The sequence below is a fragment of the Nomascus leucogenys genome, chromosome 4, assembly GCF_006542625.1.
Source record: "Nomascus leucogenys isolate Asia chromosome 4, Asia_NLE_v1, whole genome shotgun sequence".
Classification (NCBI taxonomy): domain Eukaryota; kingdom Metazoa; phylum Chordata; class Mammalia; order Primates; family Hylobatidae; genus Nomascus; species Nomascus leucogenys.
In genome coordinates, this window is record NC_044384.1 from 29,922,959 (window position 1) to 29,944,500 (window position 21,542).

The 21,542-nt window shown below is 37.0% G+C and overlaps 1 protein-coding gene across 2 annotated transcripts in view; it reads left to right on the forward strand.

Annotated features, from left to right (window-relative positions):
• ACAA2 (acetyl-CoA acyltransferase 2) overlaps positions 1-19,631 on the forward strand; it is a 29,450-nt gene extending 9,819 nt beyond the window's left edge. For both annotated transcript variants that reach the window (XM_030810459.1, XM_030810460.1), the window contains exons 2-10: positions 1,572-1,738; positions 5,119-5,247; positions 6,826-6,942; positions 8,290-8,437; positions 10,270-10,445; positions 10,996-11,125; positions 15,449-15,519; positions 17,767-17,921; positions 19,204-19,631. In XM_030810459.1, the coding sequence (XP_030666319.1) occupies positions 1,572-1,738; positions 5,119-5,247; positions 6,826-6,942; positions 8,290-8,437; positions 10,270-10,445; positions 10,996-11,125; positions 15,449-15,519; positions 17,767-17,921; positions 19,204-19,288 (1,178 nt within the window). In that variant the 3' untranslated portion in view covers positions 19,289-19,631. The remainder of the gene's footprint in view (positions 1-1,571; positions 1,739-5,118; positions 5,248-6,825; positions 6,943-8,289; positions 8,438-10,269; positions 10,446-10,995; positions 11,126-15,448; positions 15,520-17,766; positions 17,922-19,203) is intronic.
• Positions 19,632-21,542: the final 1,911 nt, after the last annotated feature.

Here is a 21,542-nt window from a genome sequence, read left to right on the forward strand (position 1 = left end):
AGATCGAGACCATCCTGGCTAACACGGTGAAACCCTGTCTCTACTAAAAATACAAAAAATTAGCCGGGCGTGTTGGCGGGCGCCTGTAGTGCCAGCTACTCGGGAGGCTGAGGCAGGAGAATGGCATGAACCTGGGAGGCGGAGCTTGCAGTGAGCCGAGATCACACCACTGCACTCCAGCCTGGGGGACAGAGTAAGACTCCGTCTCAAAAAAAAAAAAAAAAGAAATATCATTCACTGGGGCCGGGAGTGGGTGACTCACGCCTGTAATTATGGCACTTTGGGAGGCCGAGGCAGGTGGATCCCCTGAGGTCAGGAGTTCAAGACCACCCTGGCCAACATGGTGAAACCCCGTCTCTACTAAAAATACAAAAATTAGCCGGGCCTGGTGGCGGGTGTCTGTAGTCCCAGCTACTCAGGAGGCTGAGGCAGGAGGATCACTTGAACCCGGGAGGCGGAGGTTGCAGTGAGCCGAAATCGCACCACTGCGCTCCAGCCTGGGTGACAAGAGCAAAACTCTGTCTCCAAAAAAAAAAAAAGCAATATCATTAGTTTATGTTGTCCATTGACCAGCACACTATTTCATGCAGTAGAGTATGCCCTCTTACTGAAAGTTTTCTGGCAGAGGTTTAGAGAGAACCTTTTGTCAGTAATTTTTAGAGGGGGTTCTTATAGAGTGAGTGGTTGACCTCAGACAACCCTAAGGCACCTTCTAGTTTGGAGATTCTTTTATTCTAATACTAGGCAATATACTCCAGCACACAGAAGAAGGATTTTAGTTCTCAGCAAATGTTTCTAGCATTGTGAAGCACCAGAGAACAAGAAAGTTGTCTAACCAGAATGGCTTTACATCACAGTGTAGCAGGACGAGCCGCAGTCAAAACTCCTCAGACACCGGATTAAAGAAGGAAGAGGCTTTATTTGGCCGGGAGCATCCGCCAACTTGCGTCTTAAGAGCCGAGCTCCCTCAAAAAGAAATTCTTGGCCATTTTAAGGGCTTACAACTCTAAGGGGTCCACATGAAAGGATGGTGATAGATCGAGCAAGCAGGGGGAACGTGACTGGGGGCTACATGCATTAGCTAACAGAGCAGAAAGTTTTGCAATGCTTTTTCATACAATGTCTGGGATTTACAGAGAACACAAGTAGTTTAGGTCAGGGATTGATATTATTATTATTATTATTTTAACTACCAGGGCCAGGTGGTGGCACCAGGCCATCTGGCTATTTATCTTACTTCTGTTTCTTTTTAACTTTTTGTTTGTTTCTTTTTCTCCTGTTTTATAAACTAGGCAATAGGGGCGGGATGTGCAGGAGAAGTGGTGGTCTTCTTCCTTAACAGCATGCAGTGCAGTTCTTGGTACCTGCATGTAGGTAAAGATCAAACTGTCAAACTGGTAGTCCTTAAGACTCTGCTTCCGTGGGTGTGACTTGTTCTAGGTATTATTGCCTAACAGAAATTTCCATTATCTAATTTTAAATTGTGTAAGGTTTCACAGTGAGATTATTCGAAGCATTTAGAGGTATTTACTAATCTGTGATAGCTTACAAATCTCTTCTTGTTGCAATAGGTGTGTTTGTAGTTGCTGCTAAGCGAACGCCCTTTGGAGCTTACGGAGGCCTTCTGAAAGACTTCACTGCTACTGACTTGTCTGAATTTGCCGCCAAGGCTGCCTTGTCTGCTGGCAAAGTCTCACCTGAAACTGTGGACAGTGTGATTATAGGCAATGTCGTGCAGGTTAGTAGGGTAAAGGAAGATGTTTACTCCTATTGCTTCTTTGATCAGTTTCTAAAAATAATTCCTTTAACATATCATAATGGTAAACAAGTTAATAATAGTTATAGACTTTTTTTTTTTTGAGATGGAGTCTCACTCTGCTGCCAGGCTGGAGTATGGTGGTGCGATCTTGGCTCGCTGCAACTTCCGCCTCCCAGGTTCAAGCAATTCTCCTGCCTCAGCCTCCTGAGTAGCTGGGATTACAGGCGTGCGCCACCAAGCCCAGCTAATTTTTGTATTTTTAATAGAGACAGGGTTTTACCACATTGGCCAGGATGGTATCGATCTCTTAACCTCGTGATTCTCCTGTGTCGGCCTGCCAAAGTGCTGGCATGACAGGCGTGAGCCACCACTCCCAGCCAATAGTTACAGATTTTATACATTTGTAATTTGAGTAATTCTGTGACTCCAGAATCAATGGCATGCATAATTCAAAGCATCATATGTTCTAGAAACTGTATGTCTGACTTGGGATGCATTTCAGTGCTTCCTAAATAGCAGATTGACTTCCTTGGCTTACTTGAAGTTAATTGATCTTCTGTATATGCCACCTTAGTAAACCCAAGCCATACAGCACACCTCCCCTAATTTTCTTACACATTGTAGGAGCTTGATCAGCGTTTGTTGTAAGAAATAAGATGCTTCCTTACCCTCTGTCTTGCTATGTGTGATGTACAAAATCAGTCATTCATATGCAGGTAATTGAAAATTCAGTATTCCTTTAAAGTATACAAACATTTGTTGGATACCTGGTTAGAGGCTATTATAGGTGCTATGGCACCCAAGGTGGACCAAAAGGAGGTAATAATCTAATGAAAAAGATAAGAGAGATATATATATATATATTTGATCAGTTTCTATGATATATCTTATGTATCATATATACACACACAAATATATATATGATATATGTATTTAAAGATGTCAATGATGTGATCATTGCTAAAGGAAAGAGAATGACAATGAACACAGAAATCACTAGGCCTTGCGTTTGAACTTGATTCTGTTCATCTTGCCGTTGTGTATCTTCACATCCAGAAAAAGCAGTGACTTTTTTCCTTTGGCAGTTAAGTCTGTTGAACCTAAAATATTTTCATAAAGAATTCTCGATATTGTCATTTGTTCTTTTTATTTTGTAACTTTGACCTAAGAAGGCATTAGAACAGATTAAATAGAAATTGGATACTTTAGTTTTTTGTGTTTTCTAGAATTTTAAAGGAGTTTTCCTTCTAAAATATTTTTTTCCCAGCATGTATTCTCTCAAACTTTATAACACAAAGTCACTATAAACAGTATCAGTTTCATTGTGTTTGTGCCTCTGTTCCTAAAGACAGTTTTTCTTGCATTAAGTTTTCTGTCAGGCCAAGATAGAGTTTTCTTGTAAGGATATTAAGTGCTTAACAGATAAATATTTGGGGTTAGGCCTTTATGGTTAAGAGAGAACAGAATATGCTTCGAATAACATTTGACAAATACCACAAAGCTGCTTTTCTAATTGAGTTTAATATTATTAAATATCACTTGGAATAAATGAGTTTTACTTATTTCTTAGGAAACAGTGAAATCCAAAAAAAAAAAATGAAAAGTGGATTCTTTTTATTTCTTTTTCTTCCCTAATTGCCCTGGCTAGAATCTCCAATGTTGAATAGAAGTTATAAGAAATGGATATCTTTGTCTTATTCCTGATTATAGGGGTAAAGCATCTGGCCTTTCACCTTTACATATGATGATAGCTGTGGATTTTTTATAGATTACCTTTGTCAGATTGAGAAAGTTGCCATCTGTTCCTAGTTTGTTCAGTGTTTTTGTCATGAAAGGGTGTTGTATTTTGTCAAATGCTTTTTCTGTTGACTTTTTATGTTGAAATCCACATTGGATTTCATTGTTTCCTAAGAAATAAGTAAAACTCATTTATTCCAAGTGATATTTAATAATATTAAACTCAATTAGAAAAGCAGCTTTGTGGTATTTGTCAAATGTTATTCGAAGCATATTCTGTTCTCTCTTAACCATAAAGGCCTAACCCCAAATATTTATCTGTTAATAATTTACACGAGATGATCATGTACATTTTTTTATTCTGTTGATATGTGATATTTGACAAACCTTGGCAAAAGAATATCCATTGGCCAAGAATTTTTTTAATGACATTAATTTGTAAAATAAGATAACTTCATCTCAGTCAACAAATGAAACATTTAGTTAGTAGATTAATTGATGTTATACTGAGTTCCTCCCAGTTCCATCTGCATTCAAAACCCTTAATTTATAAATGTGCTGAATTTGTCGAGTTTTGAAAAACTTGAAACCTACACAGAAGTTAAAAGAATAGTACAATGAACATCCTAAAACCCCGTACCTTGATAGACCAATTTTTTACATTTTGTCAAACTTGCTTTTGCTCTAACAGCCTTCAAAACAGGCTGTTAATGTTTTTGGTTGTTACTGGTTTTTTTTTAAGTCATTCTTTTTATTCAAAGTGTGGTTCTTGGACTAGCAACATCAGCTTCACCAGGGAAATGGTTAGAAATGCAGAATCTCTGGCAGAGCTAGACCTGTTGATTCAGAACCTACATTTTATTATAACAAGATGCCCCTGTATGCATTTTAAAGTTTTGGGAGTGGTAGTCTACTCCTACCTCTTACTCTCCTGACCAATCATTCATCTGTCTTCTCCCTAAGTATGCAGTCCTCAGCCTGTTTTACATTGGAATTACTTGGGATGCTTTTTAAAAGTGACTACTGATGCCCAGGCCCCACCTCCAGCCTTTCTGGTTTAATTGATTTGCTTAGGAACTTGAGCATGAGTATGTTAATTAAAGCTTCCTAGGTTATTCCAGCCTGCAACCAAGGTTGAGAACCACAGCCTCAGATACTTCCTCTGTTAAGGAGCATACTACTTTAGGATAGCGTATTCCATTTTTAAATAACTCTAATTGTTACAAATTTCTGTCTTATATTAAGGACTTAATGGGATTTCTCTAAGTAGCAATTATCTTTAATATATTTGAAAACCAATTGACTGTGGTTACACAACATTATGAATGTATTTAAATAATACCATTGAACTATACTCTTAAAAATGGTTACAGTGGTAAATTTTGTTATGTGTATTTTGCCCCAATAAAAAAATAGAAAAAAACCCAATTGACTGTAGTTTTTATTCAAATTGTAAACACATATCAGATATAATATGCTGTACTTAGATGCATTTTATCCTACCTTAGAGCCATATAGTTTATCATTTTTGATAGATTGCCAACATTTCCATGTATTTTGTGCTTGTTCTTAATTAGTAGATTTATAGAGGAAATTATTTTTCTTTTCCTTCTCTCTTCTAGAGTTCTTCAGATGCTATATATTTGGCAAGGCATGTTGGTTTGCGTGTGGGAATCCCAAAGGAGACCCCAGCTCTCACGATTAATAGGCTCTGTGGTTCTGGTTTTCAGTCCATTGTGAATGGATGTCAGGTATGGACAACATTTTTTTAAATTCTCTGAAAATATGTTAATAGTTACTAGAAGAAATGTCCCACTGCAGTATAACACTTTAGCGTTAGGGAGGATTGCTTGAGCCCTGGAGGTCAAGTAAACCATGATCATACCACTGCACTCCAGCCATGGGCAACAGAGTGAGACCCTGCCTCCAAAAAAAAAAAAAAAAAAAAAAGCTAATAATGAACCTGAAAGTGGAATAAGCCTGTCATAAAAAGACAAATACTGTATGTTTCTACTTCTTTGAGATACCTAGCATAGTCAAATTCATAGAGACAGAAAGTAGAATGGTGTTCCCAGGGACTGGTGAGGGAAAGTTAGTGTTTAATGGATATAGAGTTTCAGTTTTGCAAGATGAAAAGCGTTCTGGAGATGGGTGGTGGTAATGGTTGCATCACACTATGAATACACTTAATGCCACTGAGCTGTATACTTAAAAATGGTTAAAGTGGTAAGTATTATGTATATGTACTTCAATATTTTTAAAAGCTAATAATGTTCATCATTCTTTTCGAGTGCTTCCTGCATGCTAGGCACCCTGCTAGATTTACATTCAATATCTCATTTAATCTTAGAACCATCATATGAAGCAAGAACTATTAGTAGTATTCCCATTTTACAGGCAAAGAAACTGATTAAAGCCATTAAGGTTACTGAGTCATAGAATTTGAACCCAGGTCTATGAGCATTACCTGTGAGGCACTGAATAAAGACCGTGAGGCAAGCAGGAAATCTCAAGAATTTAGGAGAGTATAAGGAAATGCATTTTACTTCGAAGGAAGTGAATGATGCTGTTAGTAGAAGTACAAACTAGTTTGACCTTTTTAAAGGACAGTTGGTTAAATACATTTGTTTGAGCACAGAGAAGAGAGTAAAGTGAAATCCAATTTCGTTTATAAAAGTCTTCATTTTATTGTAAACAAAATAAGAGCCAGAGGCGTATTTTAATAAACAATTTTCACATTAATTTGTTTCTATAATGATATATCTTAAATAGTGACCTTGGTTTTCCTAGTAATAATTTTAAGAACCATCAGGTTCGTAGAGGCTCATTATTTGCTCCTTTTCTGAGAAAGGCAAACAGTGGAAAGTGTTGGAAGAATGAAGTGGTTTCCTTTTTATGAGCCACCTAGATTGAACTAGTTCTTGTTAATCTCTGGTCTTGTTCAGGTACATCCATTAATGGGATAAATTTTTGTTTTGCCTTTTTAAAGGGTTTGTCCTTTATTATCTGCTGTACATTTATGCCAGATATTAATATCTGTTGATTTTCAAGATTTATATTGTGTTAAGAATTACTATTCTTAGCCACATGTAGGTAGGGCCTGTTACTCAGGCAAACATGATTGAAACCTTTTAGTTTTCTCCCCCTGCATCTTGGTAATGGATACTTTAGCATTTGCTTTACAGTTACTTTAAAATCATTTCCTTTTGAGACACTGTAAGCTACGGTACAATATTTGTTAGATTTACCATTAATTTGTAAAATCAGTGTGTTTCTTAATACATTGTTTGGGTACGGTAAAAGGAGTTTTTATTGCTGTTTTTAAATAGGAAATTTGTGTTAAAGAAGCTGAAGTTGTTTTATGTGGAGGAACCGAAAGCATGAGCCAAGCTCCCTACTGTGTCAGAAATGTGCGTTTTGGAACCAAGCTTGGATCAGATATCAAGGTTGGAACCATAAAAATTTAAAAGAATTAGTTCTTATTAGCATTATATAAGTACTTTTAATAACATACCTTTTTATGGGAGAGAAAACTAATTTTGAAGCCAATTTTGTTGATGAGGATTGGTAAGATATGAATGATTAGAAGTTTGTAAACTATTTCAAAACTCTATTTTGGTGGTTAATTTTGACATTTTAACCCATATGAAATTAGATTCTATCTATCTCAGCAGACCTCTAGTAGTGTAATTATCCTGTGTAAGTGGCCATAGGCATGGGAGAGATGGAGGAAGGGAAGAAGTGGATTAAAAAGATAGACAAAAGAGTGAATTAATCTCTCTACTAAACAATTAGTAATCTGAGTAATTAAATCTTTAACATGACTTATAGAAGTTTTATTTCTGGGACAATCTCAGAATAGATTTCATCATCATCACAGAAAACATCTTTGAATACAGATTATATTGTCCCAAATCAAACAAAAACTGATTCTTTTATCTTTGAAAGCTACAACTTGAGAATGATGGTAAAATACTGATAAAGAATGATGTTTTCTTCTCATTCCCATGTGAAAGGGCTACTGACATTTTATATTTTTTAGCATTTTCTATAGTAATGTTTGACTTACACTGTTCACCCAGTTTCTCACCTGGCCTTTTTGGAAGTTGAAAGGAATGAGTCTTAAGAGAATCTATGCGGATTTTAGCCACCAAACACATTTGAGATATCCTTTATAAAGACAGGTCAGTGAGTCAAACGTTGATGAGGCAGCAAAATGGGGCACACTTATTAGAGACTAACTACTTGAATAATAATTAACAACCTTTCCGTAACTCTGGGAACCTGTCCCAAGTTCTTTTCAGCCGCATAGTAACCGATAGAACCAGCTATTCCTGTCACTGAGGCGCAGGATGAAAAAGAAAAACAGATAATACTCTTTATTACAGAGTTCAGGGCTGGTTTACAAAGATGGCTATAAGAAAACATTGCATGAAGACTCATTGTCAGGTTTTCTACAGAATATGACCTTGAGGATTTAATTTTTGATTGTAGGGTAACTTCTGTGATCTCACCATGCATGTCTAGTCCTGTTGGCTGTTCTTAGACCCCCACATTTAGAGAGGGACAGAGAATGTGTGCATTTTATTGTGTGACATTGAATGTTTTCAAAAACATTGCATGTTTTTAAAAAATACCGCAGAACTGAATATGAATAGTAATAGTAAATGGTTATCAGAAAGTCTTAATTTTACTTTTGTTTATTGGAAGTGTTGATTATTTAAAGAAATTATAACATATTACTTTTAAAAGGTAATGCCTTAACAAGTCACTTTATTAATGTCTTTTAATAGCTGGAAGATTCTTTATGGGTAGGATTAACAGATCCGCATGTCCAGCTCCCCATGGCAATGACTGCAGAGAATCTTGCTGTAAAACACAAAATAAGCAGAGAAGAATGTGACAAATACGCCCTGCAGTCACAGCAGAGATGGAAAACTGGTGAGTGAAACTGGAAAATATCAGTATCTATAGAATAAATATCTATAGGAAATATTTTCATCATTTCTCTTATGGTTATATAATATTTACAAATCATACCTTTAAGAATCATTACATCTTTTCATTATTCCTTTGTTTTTAGATGATCAGATATTTTATTAATTATTGCAAAATTAACTGGGAATTTCTCTTTTGAAAAAGTTAGTACTACTTAAAAGGTGGTATTGCTACTTGACCCTAGATGGACTCGAGCTTTGTGCTGAACTGGTCCTGTTGTCAGTAGAACATGATGAGGAATAAGATATACTCTGTCAGAGGTGATAGCTCACTGTGGCAACTGGAATATAGAGGATGTCCTCTCCCACAAGCCATATCATAATCATAAGAAGGGGTAATGTATTTGGAAAAGACCCACTGGGTCTTTTATGCTTTCCTTCTCCCACTCCTAATTAAGAATCATTGTACCTGACTCAGAGACTTAGAACTAGTCCGAGACTCTAGTTAGAGTGCCCTGGTGTAGCACAGCAGGTTGCTATAGAGCCAGTCCAAAACAGGCAACGTGACAGCAGTTCTTTTAGCAGTGCAGCAAGTTGAAGAAATGTGATATTTAAAAAATTAAACTGTTAAAGCAAGTGGCAACTCTTATTTAGGAATATTAAATGCTTGAAGTAATGAGGATAAAGTCCATCTTAGCATTTCAGAAGGATAAGTGAAATAGAGCTGATGCCATCCAACTCATCTGTGTTTTTTTAGTTATATGTTCATAGTGGAAGAGGGTTGGTCTAGAAGTCAAGAGTTATCAGTTCTGTTTCTACTTCTACCATGCACAAGTTATCAAGCTCAGTCAAATCATTTATTCACTGAACCTCTGTAAGATAGAGATAACAATATTTGCCTTCCCTATTCTAATAAGGTTGTTTTAAAACCAAATAAGGGCATATAAGGAAAGTATTTTGCCAATTGTAAAGTGATATCAAAATTAAGGTTAATATTATTCCTGACCGTATTTCCAAAGCTATAGATTACTACAGTACATTCTAGTCAGTGGAGGTCAAAGTAGGTAAGATGTTTTACTTATAATTGTATTAGTGATTGCTCCCATAATTTCTTCAGGTTGCCTATCACTATTAAGTTTCAGTTAGATTACTTTGTGACATAGACAGCTTGGTAACTTTTTAATTGCTTATCTCACCAAAAGAAGTTTAAAAGGGGCATTAAATCCATTTAGTGCCATTACATCTATAGGTAACAGACAAATGCTGCTAACAGTCTTAGCAGTACCTGGTGAAAAAAAAAATTGTGGTTAAAAAAATATAATTTTTAAAAGATGCAAAATGCATCTACATAAACACATGACGGTATCGTAAATCCTCCAATACAGAAGGTAAGTTGTGTAAGTAAATAGTGAAGACTCAGGCTGAGCGTGGTGGCTCATATCTGTAATCCCAGCACTTTGGGAGGCCAAGGAGGGCGGATCACGAGGACATGAGTTCGAAACTAGTGTGGCCAACATGGTGAAACCCCGTCTCTACTAAAAATATAAAAAAATTAGCCGGGCATGGTCGTGGGCACCTATAATCCCAGCTACTGGGGAGGCTGAGGCAGGAGAATCGCTTGAACCCGGGAGGCAGAGGTTGCAGTGAGCTGAGACTGTGCCATTGCACTCCAGCCTGGGTGACAATGTGAGACTCCGTCTCAAAAATTAATAAAGACTCAATATTAAACTAGACTGTGAGGAAAGGGTAGATGAGAAATTAAATTGAATAATATGTTTGATTTATTTTCATGTTTCTCTCTTTTATTCTTATGATAGTCTCTCTACTATTTTTCAGCTAATGATGCTGGCTACTTTAATGATGAAATGGCACCAATTGAAGTGAAGACAAAGAAAGGGAAACAGACAATGCAGGTAGACGAGCATGCTCGGCCCCAAACCACCCTGGAACAGTTACAGAAACTTCCTCCAGTATTCAAGAAAGATGGAACTGTCACTGCAGGGAATGCATCGGTTGGTATCACCACACAGATTAGCTTGAATTCTTCCTGGTGTGTTCAATGAAAATAATCATGAAGTATCTTGTAAATACTTTTTATGCCAGTCTTTAGTTGTTTAGCTTAAACTAATAGTGTTCATATTCAATTAATTTAGGTTTTCATAGTCCCACACAAAATCTTTTCATATTTATATAATACTCTTCTGATTTCTTAGTTTTTTCAGAACTAAGAAATTTCAGAAGCAAATCTATCTGGCTTATTATTTTGGTTTTCAAACTTTTTTTTTCTCATGCATACAGTTCATCATATTTCTTCTTACATCTACTCACATCTAGATAAAAGTTTTTCCTTGATACCCTTTTCCTTTTTCTTTAGTAAAGTTGTATTCTGTGCCTTAAAAAATCTCCTTCATCCACCACAGTACCACTTTTCTAATTGTATCTCACACTGTGCACTGGCTTCCTATGTACTGCCATATTCCTAATACTACTAGTCCATTAGTTCAAACCTTGATTAACTGGATTATTTTAGCCTTTAGTTAATCCAGTATTTTTATTTTCAAGGGGATAGCTGATGGTGCTGGAGCTGTTATCATAGCTAGTGAAGATGCTGTTAAGAAACATAACTTCACACCACTGGCAAGAATTGTGGGCTACTTTGTATCTGGATGTGATCCCTCTATCATGGGTATTGGTAAGTTTATAGTAAAACAAACTGGTTCTATAATATTTCTGGAGGTAAGTCGTCTTTGGCATTCAGAGTCCTGAAAAAGTGGCCAAACCAAGGTCACCTGTAGAGAAAAGAAGATTGGTAATCAGTTTAAATAAAAAATCTTTATGAAGAACTGTCCTAGACACAATAGAAAAACCAAGACCGTGTAAACTCCATGGAGGAAGTAATCATATCTTAGTGTCCATTTGAGATTTAAAAAATCAACACACAGTAATCATATCTTATTGTTCCTTTGAGAGTTTAGAAATCAACACACAGAAAATAACAGAAGAATCATGTGATCCTGACAAGATAAAAGAAATTATGAAATGGGAGAAATCCTGGGGTGAAACAGAGAAGGCTATATGGAGAAGGTGGTACCGCAGCTCCTTGCTGGTTGTTTTACACACAATGGAAGTACTTCATTCAGTCTTCCCACGTCTCCAGTAAGGGAGACTTCTTTGTGAATGAGAAAATTGAGGCTTAGGGAGGTTGTCTTATAAGGTTCCAAATCAGTAAGTGACAGCCAGGGTATGAATCCAAGTCTCTGAAATCAAGTGCTCTCTTCACTGTGAGTTCCAGTAAGGGAGACTTCTTTGTGAATGAGAAAATTGAGGATTACGGAGGTTGTCTTGTAAGGTTTCAAATCAGTAAGTGACAGCCAGGGTATGAATCCAAGTCTCTCTGAAATCAAGTGTTCTCTTCACTGTGAGTTAAACGCATAGTCTCAGGAAGTCAAAATAATATTCCTCTTGCTCAGGTGAGTATTAGCAAAATAAAGACATAAATAATTAGATTGGTAAAATACTAGCTGGAAAAAATGTGGAAGTCTATAAACATGTATAGTCTTGGCTTAAAATATTTGATTCAGAAGTAGAACAAAGAGCTTTTTGCTGGATGCACTCCTAGGAACCACACACGATGCTGAATTTTAATAGTTCCTGTCATTCTCTGGGGGAACAGGGAACCAATTAGGTGCCTCACTTAGAAAAATAAAATTTGGTGCTCAGTAACTTTGATCTATCCCACCTGCATATAACCTCCCACTCTAAGGAAAAGCCTGCCCTAGGGTATAGATTTCAGATTGTTTAGCCCTTTTTTGAGTAACTAAATTGTCTTCTGAGGTGGGTTCCAAGAGAGGAGGAGGATAACCTGTTACTGACCTGCCATCTCAGAGATCCTTCAGTGTAAGCCTACAGGTTCTACTCGAACAATACCACTTAACGCTGATTTGGGTATTGAATTGGGATTAATTCAATAATAATTGAATTGGGTATTGAATTGGGATTAATACTCAACCATATTTGCTGCCATGTCCCTCAGAAAAGACATATCTCTGTATAGAGTTCCTAAGAAAGAAAGCTGGCATGTTCATACTTTGTCGTCTTTCACTATGTGTCTCAAATTTATGTCAGCAAGAACTGCAAGATATTTTGACACATATGAAAAGTCAGTCTTAAAAGCTTATTAGCTTTCGGCTATCCACTATTGGCAAAACATAACTTTTGTCTTAGAAATGGAAGGTGGTAGAAAAATTAAACATCCATATGTTGTTATGGTATTTATTATTTTGATATCTAGGGCATTGGTTCCCAACCCCAGATGATTGTCAAGATCCACTCATAACCCCACACCCTTAGATTTTGTTTCAGTAAGTCCAGAGTGGAGCCCAAGAGCAGAGTTGGTTTTGTTTTGTTTTTTGTTTTTTTTTTTTGTTTTTGACACACAGTCTCACTTTGTCACCCAGGCTGGAGTGCAGTGGCGTGATCTCAGCTCACTGCAACCTCAGCCTCCCCGGTAGCTGGGATTACAGGTGCCCACCACCACGCCTGGCTAATTTTTGTATTTTTAGCAGTGACAGGGTTTCTCCACGTTGGCCAGGCTGATCTCAAACTACTGACCTCAGGTGATCCGCCCACCTCAGCCTCCCAAAGTGCTGGGATTACAGGCGTGAGCCACCACACCCAGCCCAAGAGCAGAGTTGGTTTTTTTCCCCCATACACCTAGATGCTTTTGATGATCAAACAAATGTATGTGACATGGGTTGGCTATTTTACACTCCTTTTTCAGTTTAACCTTATTTAATAGGTTCTGGTAGATTAGCATAGCCACTGAGCCAAGAAAGTGTTGTTTTCCTTTCTTCTATTCCTGGGCCTGAATATTTGCCCTAAAGTACAAAGAATGCCACTGTGGTAGGATTGCCATTTTTCCTCAGGGCTTGAACAGAGCTGTACATTCCAGATGTCCCACAGTATCAGCTGCCCCCTTCATCTAGAAGCTTGGCTGTCACTTGTATATAGTGATGGGATTAAACAAAGTAACTAGTTGAATCATCCCAGAGGAATAAGTGGGGAGAATAAGTTATTGAGTATCTAGTGGGAACTGGTTTGTTAATCTAACTTACAAGAATAGTGGTCCTCAGTTCTATGATTACCTAATGACTAGCAATCCTTAGCCCTGCAGAATAGCTGCAGACCAAAAAAAGGGGAGAAAGCCATGACTTGAAAAGAATAGTAGTGGTTCTGAGGAAATACACAGCTATGGAAAGACAGCGCTCCCTGGAACTCCTCAGGGGTGGCAATGGTAGAGGTTGGTGGGTGGAACTTTGAGCCTCTTCAGCTGGAGCAGTCTGGCATTATCTATTACTTGGCATCATATGTAGAAAGAATTCTGATGCTTAAAGAGAAAAAGGTTGAAAACCCATTCAGAGCACTATTGATGAGTAGCTTGATGCCCAGAGAGATGCACAAAGTCGCACAGCTATTAGTGACAGGAACCAGGACTAGAAATAAGGTCTCCTTTTCCTAACAAGAATACTAAACCTTCCTGAAGTCCCAGTAAATGACAGTGGTCTGGTTAGAGTCCTTTAAAAATCGAGTTATGGCCTAGCATATTGTTACAGTGGATTCTGAGTTAAAGTGAACATACCGAGTCATGCTTGCTGTGTTGTTTGTTTATGCAGACAAGGAAGTGTGTACAGTGGTCTGAACATTGTCCACCTTTTATGTGTCTGTCACCACTGTTGGCTACTTCATCCCCTGACCAGGCTGGATAACTGATGCTTTACTACTGACTACCCATCTCATTTTCATAATTTCGTGCTTTAGATGTACAAAGAGAATCTGGAATTAGATCCTGTAGTAAATCAGTAGCCACATGAAACTGGCATTTTAAATTGAAATGCATTAACTGGATAGTCGTAATCAATAAGCACATGGTTTGTTGTCCAAAGAGCATTTTAACTGCTTGACAAAATAAATATTATATTTAGGTTTCATTATGCCTCTTGTAAAGACTGATTTTCCATTTTATAAGGTAAAATACTTGTGAAACTTGATGCAGAATATTTGACTACTTGAATTCAGCAGAACATACTACATATTTTTCTTTGTAGACATTTTTGGCAGTTTCATTCTTTAAGAATGAGTAGAGAAGTAGATAATCTTCTGTACCCAAATTTTTTACCTTTTGAGAAAAAATATGGATTTACTTAAATTATGAGCAATATTAAACTCTCATTACATCATCAGAAATCTGGGAGCTAAAGTTTATTTCAGAAGTCTTATTAGATGGAGTTGCATTTCTTAAATTAGGAGTTATGTTTTATTTAAAATTTCCTGCCTACCCTTGGAGTTGTAAACATCACCTTACTTCATAAAACCTTCCCTGAAGTGCCTCATAGTTTCCCATCTCTCTGTGCCCATGTGGAAATACTATTTCTTGTCTTTTATCCAAATGGGCCTGAAAATTCAGAGTGTAGCCACAGTAACTTCTGTGCTGTGAATGCATATGGCTTGGATCCCAGGAGGGCACTCAGTCTGCCTTGCTCTTTGATATCAATTATAATCTATTAATATAACTGACTGTAAAATCCCATATATGGACTCCTTTGGCTGTTTTCAATCTTAAAGCCGTTTATGGTAGAACTTTTCATGTAATTCTCTTATCTGCAGTTTGAATGTATAAACAACTTTTCATCTTGGTTCCATTTTATTTTTATTATTGTATTTTTTTTTCTTTTTTAGAGATGGGGTCTTGCTGTGTTGCCCAGGAGGCTAAAGTGATCCTCCCACTTCAGCCTCCCAAAGTACTGAGATTACAGACATGAGCCACCATGCCTGGGCCCTTTTTCTGCCTCTTTATGGTCACTTCATTTAATAGGTACTGTCAAGGTAGTAAGATTTGTGGCTACTAATAACTGCCGCATTATTTCTTCCTTACTTGGAAAGAAGGAGAAGCTTGATACATAAATATAAGATGACATTTATTTCTATATTTTTATAGAATATTTTTATTATTATATAGGTCCTGTCCCTGCTATCAGTGGGGCACTGAAGAAAGCAGGACTGAGTCTTAAGGACATGGATTTGGTAGAGGTAAGTGTTTTTTTTTTTTAACAACATGAATAAACCATGTACTTTTATAGCATCAATGACTTTAAGTTGGTCTCATTGCTCTTTGAATTTCATTGTAGTTAGCCTTTCCAAATGATGTACATCTAAATAAATAGTACCTTCATTAGATGCCTTGTGTTGATACTTTTCCCCACCTAGTTAAAATGCTTTACTTATATTTGAATATTCAAACTGCCTGATTTCTCTTACTCAAGTATAAATTCCTGGGAATTTCTTACTACTTTATAAAACTTACATTTTAGACTATTAACATGCCTGTTGAATATTAGATAAGGTGGGAGAAAAGTAACTTTAACTTAATAAAGTGAAAAAATATATATAAAATAATTGACATAATAGAAAAGCAATATCTAGTGCCAAATCTACAAGTTTCTTGCCCTTCTCCCCGGATAGAGCCCCCTCCCTTAAATGTATCTTTGGCATTTATATGATAGTTGTAGCTTGATTTGGGATGCACCTATCATAATTTTTGACACTGGAACTTAAATTTATTGAGTGATTTCTTTTTAAATGTTAGTATTAGAACTAAAGTGTCATAAGCATTTAGCATAATTAAAAGAAGAGGTGGAGAAACATTTAAAGATGGTTATATACATTCCACACTTTTGGAATATTTGAAAATTTTGGGTGATTAAGCATGTGATGCCTGGCATTGGGAAATAACTAATAGAATAAAGGAAATCTATTTAACTTGATAGAGGGTGGTAGGCACAGGTGTGATTTCCTCTATGATAATCTCTCACATAGGAAACCATGATTTCAGACAAATGGTTTATCCTTAAGTCTCTTCCACTTTTAGCAGATCACAGTTCAGCGCCTCAAAGAGGCTGCTTATTATATTTGTGTCAGCAAATAGGTACCACTAAATTTCTCACTTTAGACTTCACATTTAAAACTATTAAACTATATCAACTTTGGGAAGTTGTTCAAAATGTATACATTCTCAAGGACATATAACTCAGAACATAGTTTTCCTAGGTTCAAAAGCCTAGTTTCACTACCTATTCTAGGTCTCTTAGTACCTCCTTGAAGATGGCTCTATATAGAGAGTAGAAAGATAGATAATGGTGGATCTAAGCACAAATGAGGCACCATCTTGAGAAACCACAAAGTATAGTAGGAAAGAGCACAAGACTGAATTTTATCCCAACTCTGCAAAAGTTACCTTTCTTAGAATGAGTTTCCTTATCTATAAAATTCCTGAATTAAGATCATATGATAAGGCCGGGCGCGGTGGCTCACGCTTGTAATCCCAGCACTTTGGGAGGCTGAGGCAGGCGGATCACGAGGTCAGGAGATCGAGACTACGGTGAAACCTCGTCTCTACTAAAAATACAAAAAATTAGCCGGGCTTGGTGGCGGGTGCCTGTAGTCCCAGCTACTCGGAGAGGCTGAGGCAGGAGAATGGCGTGAACCTGGGAGGCGGAGCTTGCAGTGAGCCAAGATTGCGCCACTGCACTCCAGCCTGGGCGACAGAGCGAGACTCCGTCTCAAAAAAAAAAAAGATCATATGATAATACAGTACTATAAACTTGAAGTAAGGTAATTGCCAGTTTGTGTAAGTATAACGTAATATACTTTTCAGTTCTGCCACATTTCAACATAGTAACTGTTCCCTTTATGTATGTGGCTTTGAATGTTTATTCTTTGTTGTGTGTCAGCTTCTTGGAAGGATAGCTCCTAGTACTGCATCATAATAATAATAATAATTGCAACTACTTATTGAGTACTTGCCATGTTTCAGGTAATACACTGGACACTTAATACTTCTGATTTTATCTAACCTTGACAGTGACTTTTAGCATGATACCACAGTCACATTTTCACATGCGGAAACATGAATTTAAAGAGTTTAAAGAATATGCACAAGGTCACACCCTAAACAAATGGTATAGCCAATATTTGAACCATCCATCCAGTTCTAAAACCTGTGGGCTTTCTACAGTATCCCACTGTGTCTGGTATGTGTCAATTTATGGGATTACTGAGAATTTCCTCTAAGGGATGCATTTGACTAAAAGTATTATTTAGTAAATGTACACATTTCAAACCTGATAGTTTTATGCAGAATGATTGTAGATACAATAACTTTGTGAGGTAATTTAGGAAGAAACAGCAGACTTAGCTATTGATAGGACTGGACCATTCTCATTTAAAAATTAGTTTGTGAGTAAGGATTTTTGTTAGTGCTTTAATTTTTGTTTTAAGGTGAATGAAGCTTTTGCTCCCCAGTACTTGGCTGTTGAGAGGAGTTTGGATCTTGACATAAGTAAAACCAATGTGAATGGAGGAGCCATTGCTTTGGGTCACCCACTGGGAGGATCTGGATCAAGAATTACTGCACACCTGGTTCACGAATTAAGGTATTTGCTAGAAATAGCTGCATTTCAGATTTGCTGTTTTTTATAGAAATGCGTGGATTTAGGTTTCCCCAGAACACTCCAACATTTTTGATTCTTCTTCATGTCTCCTGCACTGGCTCTTACCAGGAACAAGTTACTTGGGTAGTGCCTTTCATCTGGTGTCATAGATGAGTTAGTCACCTTGTTAGTGGCTCTGCACTTAGGAACCAAGCTCTTCCTCTGTGTGTCCAGTCTCTGTGCACTGTGTGCCCACTCAGCTTGTGTTCACTGCATGAGCAGATAATGAGGCCCTGCTTCTCATGGCACTTGTATTTTAGTGCCAGTTACAGGAGTAAAATAAATCTATTTTAGAAAAAAAAAGTACTGAGTGAGTACTGATCTAGATGCCATAATTTATGAAATCTAAGCAAACTGACATTTGGGTCTAAGTTTTTCTTTTCACTGCTTCCAGGGTTCCAGGAGGAACCTTTTGTGTGCTTGGTACTTTTCAGTTTTGATAGATAGTACCAGAAGGAGGAGCTCTTCTATTTTTGGAAAATTTTGCTCTGTAGAAAAATTGCAAGCAAAACCAAGTAAGTCAGGCTGAAAAATTACTCTGACTCCCTGTTAGGCTAGGGGAAATGTGACTCTTATTTCACTTAATGATTCACGGAGTTGAAATAGGTGATTGCCACATACAAAAGTAATTCCTGGATAATTTTCTCAAAGTCATCATATTAGGAGTGAGGAGTACTTTAAAAGAGTCTAATTTTTATGAAAGGGACATGGATAGTTTCTAAATTATCTGCCTTTTCATAGGGACAAACTTTATTAATTACATTTCTTCTAAGGTGCCACAAGGCTCTCACACTATATAAATCAAAGGAGCTGAATGTTCATCCCCTTCCCCAGCTTCCCCTGTTTATCCAGTTACCTCCTCTTCTCACTCCTTTCCCATAACACACACAAGCTTGTGTATGTGTTTCAGGTCTTCTAACCCTAAATCCTCTCATCTCCTTTTTAGTTTGCCTCCCTCTTCTGGTGTTCTTTTAAATCCTCTCATCTCCTTTTTAGTTTGCCTCCTTCTTCTGGTGTTCTTTTTTTTTTTTTTTTTTTTTTTTGATTAAAAACTTTCAGCTTTCCAAAGTCTTTTGCCTGTTGTAATTATACCAATATTGAGGACTGGGGAAAAGATTGAACAGAGCTGAATAAGGATGAATAATGCAAATGTGATTGTTATTAGTTCTATTTCATTAATTAATTTTTTATTAGAGTAGATTTCAGTCACTGCTTTCTTTTTCAGGCGTCGAGGTGGAAAATATGCCGTTGGATCAGCTTGCATTGGAGGTGGCCAAGGTATTGCTGTCATCATTCAGAGCACAGCCTGAAGAGACCAGTGACCTCACTGTGACCCACTCTTACTCTACTTGGCCAGGCCACAGTAAAACAAGTGACCTTCAGAGCAGCTGCCACAACTGGCCATGCCCTGCCATTGAAACAGTGATTAAGTTTGATCAAGCCATGGTGACACAAAAATGCATTGATCATGAATAGGAGCCCATGCTAGAAGTACATTCTCTCAGATTTGTACCAGTGAAATATGATATATTTCTGAACTAAAACTCAACTATAGAAGACATTAAAAGAAATCGTATTCTTGCCAAGTAACCACCACTTCTGCCTTAGATAATATGATTATAAGGAAATCAAATAAATGTTGCCTTAACTTCAGTTAATGTTTTCCTGTCATTTATATTTTTAAAAATTTTAAATTGTGATAAGATACACATTACATAAACTTTACCATCTTAACCCTTTTTTAGCGTACAATTCATTGGTATTAAGTACATTCACATTTTTATACAAACATCCCCACTTTTTATCAACAGAACTTTTTCAATCACACATGGAAACAATAACTCCTCATTCTCCCATCCCCCATCCCGACAACCACCAGTGTATTTTATCTCTATAAATTTGATGAATCGAGGTACCTCATATCATAAGTGAAATTATAAATATTTGTCCTTTCGTGACTGCCTTATTTTACTTTATATAATGATTATTCAAGGCTACTATGAACACCTTTACAGGCATAAACTAGAAAACCTAGAAGAGATGGATAAAGTCCTGGAAATATACAACCCTCCTAGATTAAACCAGGAAGATATAGAAACTGAACAGACCAATAACAAGCAGTGAGATTGAAATAGTAATTTAAAAACTTGCCAACAACAACAACAAAAACAAGTCCAGGACCAGAAAGGTGCACAGCTGAATTCTCTCAGACATTCAAAGAAGAATTGGTACCAATCCTATTGGCACTATTCCAAAAGACAGAGAAAGGGAATCCTCCCTAAATCATCCTATGAAACCAGTATCACCCTAATACCCAAACCAGGGAAGGATGTAACAAAAGAGAAAACTACAGACCAATATCCCTGATGAACATAGATACAAAAATCCTCAACAAAATACAAGTGAATCAAATCCAACAGCATAACAAAAAGATAATCCACCATGATCAAGTGGATTTCATACCAGGGACACAGGGATGGTTTAACATACATAAGTCAATGAATGTGATATACCACATAAACAATTTCAAACAAAAATCACTTGATTATCTCAATAGATGCAGAAAAGCATTTGACAAAATCCAGCATCCCTTTATGATTAAAACCCTCAGCAAAATCGGCATAGAAGGGACATACCCTAAGATAATAAAAAACATCCATGACAAACCCACAGCCAACATTATACTCAACATGGAAAAGTTGAAAGCATTCCCCCTGAGAACTAGAACAAGACAAGGATGCTAACTTTCACCACTTCTGTTCAACATAGTACCGGAAATCCTAGCTAGAGCAATCAGATGAGAAAGAAATAAAAGGTATCCAGATCGTTAAAGGGGAAGTAAAACTGTCACTGTTTGCTGATGCTATGATTGTATACCTAGAAAACCCTAAAGACTCATCCAAAAAGCTCCTAGAACTGGTAAATGAATTCAGCAAAATTTCAGGATACAAAATTAATGTATGCAAATCAGTAGCTCTGCTATATACAAACAGCAACAAAGCTGAGAATCAAATCAAACTTTTATAATAGCTGCAAAAAAATAAAATACTTAGGAATATACCTAACCAAGGAGGTGAAAGACCTCTACAAGGATAACTACAAAACACTGCTGAAAGAAATCAGACAACACAAACAAATGGAAACACATCCCATGCTCATGGATGGGTAGAATCAATATTGTGAAAATGACCATACTGCTAAAAGCAACCTACAAATTCAATGCAATTCCCATCAAAATACCACCATCTTTCTTCACAGAACTAGAGAAAAGAATACTACAATTCATACAGACCCCCCCCCCAAAAAAAAGTCCACATAGCCAAAGCAAGACTAAGCAAAAAGAACAAATCTGGAGATATCACATTACTCAGCTTCAAACTATACTACAAGACCATAGCCACCAAAACAGCATGGTACTGATTAAAAAAAAAAAAAAATAGGTACATAGCCCAATGGAACAGAATAGAGAACCCAGAAATAAAGCCAATACTTACAGTCAACTGATCTTTGACAAAGCAAACAAAAACAAAGTGGAGAAAGGACGCCCTATTCAACAAGTGGTGC